The sequence below is a fragment of the Glycine max genome, chromosome 3, assembly GCF_000004515.6.
Source record: "Glycine max cultivar Williams 82 chromosome 3, Glycine_max_v4.0, whole genome shotgun sequence".
Classification (NCBI taxonomy): Eukaryota; Viridiplantae; Streptophyta; class Magnoliopsida; order Fabales; family Fabaceae; genus Glycine; species Glycine max.
This window is the reverse complement of record NC_016090.4, coordinates 38,857,838-38,863,469: the sequence shown is the minus strand read 5'-3', so window position 1 is coordinate 38,863,469 and position 5,632 is coordinate 38,857,838. Positions and strand designations below refer to the sequence as shown.

Here is a 5,632-nt window from a genome sequence, read left to right as displayed (position 1 = left end):
ATATTTTTTTAAGAAAAACAATTTAGACAAACACACTGAGTAAATAGATAGTTGCTTATTTTATTAAAATAAATATTTTTTCCAACAAATAAATTTAAACAAAATTACTCAATAAATTACTAAAAAGAAAACATTTAATAAAAAATGAAAATATTTAATATGATATATATAAATATTTTGTTAGCTAATAAAATTTATAATTAATCTTTATTGTATTCTCTAGTAAGATTCTATTAAATTTTACATTTTACCGAATAAATTAATAGATAACATATTCTTTAAACTCTAAAATCAAGTTTTCATATAAAATCTAGATTAAATTTAATATGATCATAAACATGTCTTACTTATACAATAGAACATGTTCCTAGGTAATTATGTGAGAGTCAATTTTTTTTCCTTTCTCCGAACTCCATTTTCCAAGCCTTGTAAAGGGTAAAACAGAAAGAAGCTGGAAATCGGTGCAAGGCATGATGACAAAGGGCAGCATGACCACCAATGTGTTAAACTAAAGGTTGGCATTCTAAAAGATTTAATTATTAACGTGACAAAGTAGGAAGGGCTTTGAAGAAATGGGAGGTTGAAGGTGTCACAACTTTAGGGCAATAAGATCATTGTTGAAAAGGACCTTAAGAGGGGGGGGGGGGGGGGGGGGGGGGGGGGGGGGGAACTTTCCCCAGAATTTCAAAAAAAGGATTGAAAATTTGGGGGGAAAAAAAGGAAGCCGGCCCCCATTTTGGGAAAAGGGGGTGGGCCCTTAATTGACCCCCCCCACAAAGTGATCCATACCCCCCCATTGGTTTTTTTCCCCCCAACCCCCCCCCCCCTTTTTTTTGCCCTTGGGGGGGGGTTAAATTTAAAAAATAAAGCCCTAATTAGCCCCTAACCTTTCATAGAGTTCCCTTGGGGCTTTTGCCCTTTGTCAAGTTTTAGTCTTCATTTACCATATTTTTCATTTTTGGTTTTATTTTCTGAAAAAAGATGTATTATAGTAAATATGAGACTAGATATCATCTAATAAAAACTTAGGCCTTAATTTGTCATGTTATAAAATTAAAAAGACCAATCTCTTTTGTTATGTCAATTACACCAAATTTGCTAAAATGCATGGGATGGTTAGTGATATGATCAATGGTGGATTACGCTACGGTTAGCATGATTGCATGAATCAACGGTGGAGATTCCCCAAATGAAAAAGCTAGATGGAACAGCGTGCTAACGTGACTCCAATATAGAAGAAGAGAGCCACACTTCCTTTTCCCACCATTGACATTCTCTCTCTCACTCTTTCCTCAGCATTTGGCAACATCTGCAAACTCTCTTCTCCTTCTCTCTATCTCTCACTCTGCAGCAAAGGGTAAAGTAAAAGACTTCATTCATTTACAATTGCATTATTTCCAGAGAAAAAAATTGAACCTTCTTCACATGTCGTCGGACATAAGCTAGCTTATTAGCCACTCTTGCTTCCCTTCTTTCAATCTTCACACCCCTTTTGGAATCTTACAGGGTTATTCACTTATTTGTCATTCAATGGCTAGTTGCTGGTTTTGTTGTTGTGTTGTTAAGTCCAGTGTTGCAGTTTTAGCGTTAAGTGTGGTTGTGTTTTTGTGACGGGAAAAAAAAGTTGGAAGCTTTGGTTGGTGGGGTGGTGTCAATTGTGATGGGTGCGGATCGTCTGATACTGCCAACAGTTGGACCGCCATTAAAACGGCGAGCGGGGTTGCGGAGGAAGCAGGCTGGAAGAGGGTCATACAGAGGGAGCTAGGTGTGAGTGAGCGAGTGAGTGTGTGGTGTTTTTGGAGGGGTTTTGTTCTGTTTTTTGGAGGATTCAGATTCTCGGGGGTGTTAAAGTTTCTGACTTGTTAAGGGGGGCAACATGGGTACCAACTTGCACCAAGTACTCAGAAGCCTCTGTTTGAATACTCACTGGAACTACGCCATCTTTTGGAAGCTCAAACATCGTGCTCGAATGTATGCTTCTACTACTACTATTGTTGTTGGTGTTATTCCTTCTTTTTGTGCCTTGTGTGTGTGTGTGTGTGTGTTGTGTCTTTTCTTTGGTTTGGTCACTTGGTGTGTCTTTGAACCTGCCATGGTTTTAAATTGCTGTTGCCATGCGGCGAGTCAGAAAACCTTTATATTGCGGGCGGCTGATGTGGCCGCAATTTTGGTTGCAGTGACTCAAAATACCTTGACATTGCGGACACAATTGCGGTTGCAGAACACTATTTAAAACCATGTTCCCTCGTTGTAGATGTTGGCAACTTAGAGTATGGTAAATTAGGTGAAGTTGTGGTTTTGCATGTTTGAATCGTTTGGTCTGAAATTTGACTTGGCCATTTCACTTGCCGGGTTAATCTAATTGGCTGTGGACAGTTTCCAGTTTTTGTCTAATGATGTTATGATTTTATAATGGAAGATTTTCTTTGATATTCCTCCCTGTGCTTTGTTCTTCTTCCAAGTTATGTGATTTCCATGCTTGGTTAGAATTTAGAGTTTTTCCCTAAGAAGGGCATTTGTTGTGCTTTCAGGTTTTTTGCTCTTGGTTGTTGTTCAATTTGGTTTAAAGAAAATTGTTGTTGTTGTCATCTTGTTTGGGTGATTGCAATCCTTCTGTTATTTGAAATGTTTTATGTTGCTTTCATTTTAGTGCGTTTGAAATGGGATAAGCATAGCATTTGTTGTTGTTGTTGTTGTTGTTTTGTTTAGTGTAGTTGGCAGTAAGCTCATTACTGTTTAGCGATATGATTTTGTACACAATTTTCGTGATTCATTCTTTGGTTACTGATGCACTTTGCACAAAGTGTGTGAATTCCATAATGCTGTCCGTTTAATTTTTGGATGTGGTATTTGCTTGCAGGATCTTGACATGGGAGGATGCATATTATAGCAATCCTGATGATTACGACTCTTCAGAAAATAAGCACTGCCAGAAGACCTTGGAACAGATTGGTTGTGGGAAATTTTCACACAGTGCATTAGAGTTAGCAGTGGCTAAGATGTCATATCATGCATATTCATTAGGAGAAGGGTATGGCTAATTAAATATAAAATTGATACTATTTACAATTTGATTTTCTTTTTGTGTAGCTCTTGTCCTAAGATTCTTTCTTCACAGTATCATTGGACAGGTAGCTGTTACTGGAAAGCATAGGTGGATCTGTGCAGATAATCAAGTTGCAGGTTCTGGCTTGTCTTTTGAGGTGAGGATTCTTGTTATTTAAGGTCATCATGAAGGATCTTTCAATCTTGGAAGTATCATGTCAATATCTAACTAATCTTCTAATCATTCTTCTTTCCTTTCCCTCTTTTTCGTTTGATTTAGTTTGCGGATGGGTGGCAGTCTCAGTTTTCTGCCGGAATCAGGGTTAGCTAACTGCTTTCTATTTGCCTCAAGAAATTAGAATTACATTGCTAATACTAAGGAGAATGGAAATTTAATTTTAACAGTATATTTGGAAAATTGTGGTTTTTTTTTTTTTGAACGGCCAAAATTATATTAAATATAGAATAGAAGATACATAGTACCAGAGGTACTACAAGAAGCCACAGGAGGTAGGTTCTCCTGGGACAGAAAAGTAAATAAAATTATGCAACATCCCAACAGAAACAATTCAACCCAACCCAACAACACTAACTCTACTTAAAAGCCAAAGCCATAGATGAAGACCATTGGTGAAAAGGAACATTAAAATCCTTTTCCCACCCCCTCATCCAAGACCAAGATAGGAAAATTGTATTATCTAGCAGCCTTGATATGACAAAAGGATGATTGTTGAAGATAATGTCATTTCTGAGCTTCCATATTGATGTTGTAGCTGCTATCCACCAAATTTTCCACCTTCTGTTAGTATCCTTCAATCCTGACATGGGAGAGTGCTGGAGGAAATTATCCATAGGCTTAGAATGTAAGTTCGGGCCTAATTCAACCCCAAAAACTAGCTCAAAGGGTGAGGGTTGCCTCCCACTTATATGTTCTATTGTTGCCTTATATCTGTAGCCGATGTGGGATTTGAGTTTTTCTCAACAATATGATAATAGGATCAATATGATAAATTATTGAGCCACTACAAGTTATTCACTACATGCAAGATGCAACTGTACTGTACTGCAACTGAACTATGTTGCATTCCGTTCTAGGGTACTTTATGTTAGAAAAATATTAATTATCTTTTAGAAAATAATTTCCTAGTCTGCACTATTGTACTTTGATTGCATTAAGAATTTTCATTAGTAAAGCTTTTACTTTTCCTTGTAGACTATTGCTGTTGTTGCTGTAGTCCCACTTGGTGTTGTTCAGCTTGGCTCTCTAAATAAAGTAAGATGGTTTTTTCTTTTTAACCTTTATTTGCTCTGCTTCAGCACCATACTGTTGGATAATGTGGTTGCTGGCATGGTTCCAGAAGGCATCTATCTCTTTATGGTGTTGTTTGAAACAGACCATGTATTTAGGATTTCAAACTTTTTTTGCACTCAAGTCACCAGGATTGGGCTAGTGGCAAGGGGCTTGGGTAGTTTGCTTGAGATCATAGGTTCAAACCTCATTGTCACTATTGTACCAAAAAAAAATATTTGCACTCTTTTGTTTGGATGGATCGTAACTAGTCAGATAGCATGACTTGCTTATATTTCTTTAATTCTTTTCCAACTAATTTTGGTTATTGCTGGTTCTTGATTGAGATATTGGTTAAATACTTCTATAATCCTAATTTTATGTGCTAGGTAAATATGCTTATGTAATCTAGTGAAAACATAAAAAGAAATGGATGAAAAATTATTAACAATAACAACTCATCCCTAATTTTGTCACTAGAGAACTTAGGCAATATGCAGTTTTATGTCTGGCTACATGTATACAAAATTATAATTTACTAAACTACCCACCAAAACTAGATGATTTGGCATGAAAATCAGATTATGAGGCATTTTTTAGTGCTGATTTAGTCGATAGTATCTTCACAAATGATTACCCTTGACCTAGGTTACCGTTGAGAACCAGTTATCTACTTAAATGCTGTCTTACAAGTATGCACTATGAATCACATTGGAAAAACCATGCTTGCTGGGGGGGGGGGGGGGGGGGGCAAGGGCCGTTCCAAAATTTTGAAGACCCCTAAAAAATTTCCCGGAAAAGAAAAACCCTTTTTTATTGATTTTTTTTTAAAAATTTTCCCCCCCTTTGAAATTCCCGGGAACCGGGGAATGAAAAAATGGAGTTTTTAACCCCAAACAAAAAACTTTTTTTGTCCACCCAAAAATACCCAATCCCACCCCCCAATCAAAAAAAGGGGAATTTGAAAAACCCCTCCAAAGGAAACTTCTGGCTTCCCTTTCCCAAATTCAAGGGGCTTCCTGCCGTAAAAAAGGGCAAAATTTAAGGGGTAAAGGGGTTTTAAGGACTGTTAAAAAGGCCTTTTTAAACCCCCCAAAAAAAAAACAAGCAATTGGAAACGGGGCAAAACCGGTATTTTTTAACCCCAAAGGGGTGAACATTAACAAGAGGGTTAAATTTTTTGCCCTTTCCCCCCGGAAACATTGAAAGAAAAATTTTCTTCCAAAAATAAGCCCACTTGCTTTTACCAAACCCCAAAATCTTTGAAAAGGGAAACCCCCAAAGTTTTAAAGCCCCCTC

General features: G+C 37.2%; 1 protein-coding gene across 5 annotated transcripts in view; it reads left to right on the top strand.

Annotated features, from left to right (window-relative positions):
• The first annotated feature begins 900 nt into the window (after positions 1-900).
• LOC100776869 (transcription factor EMB1444) overlaps positions 901-5,632 on the top strand; it is an 8,980-nt gene continuing 4,248 nt past the window's right edge. For 2 of the 5 annotated variants that reach the window (XM_041014092.1, XM_014773822.3), the window contains exons 1-6: positions 901-1,357; positions 1,507-1,971; positions 2,861-3,031; positions 3,119-3,203; positions 3,326-3,367; positions 4,259-4,318. In XM_041014092.1, the coding sequence (XP_040870026.1) occupies positions 1,877-1,971; positions 2,861-3,031; positions 3,119-3,203; positions 3,326-3,367; positions 4,259-4,318 (453 nt within the window). In that variant the 5' untranslated portion in view covers positions 901-1,357; positions 1,507-1,876. Of the gene's footprint in view, positions 1,972-2,860; positions 3,032-3,118; positions 3,204-3,325; positions 3,368-4,258; positions 4,319-5,632 lie in introns of all 5 variants that reach the window. The other 3 variants (XR_001387544.3, XM_014773823.3, XM_014773824.3) reach the window with 3 other exon arrangements.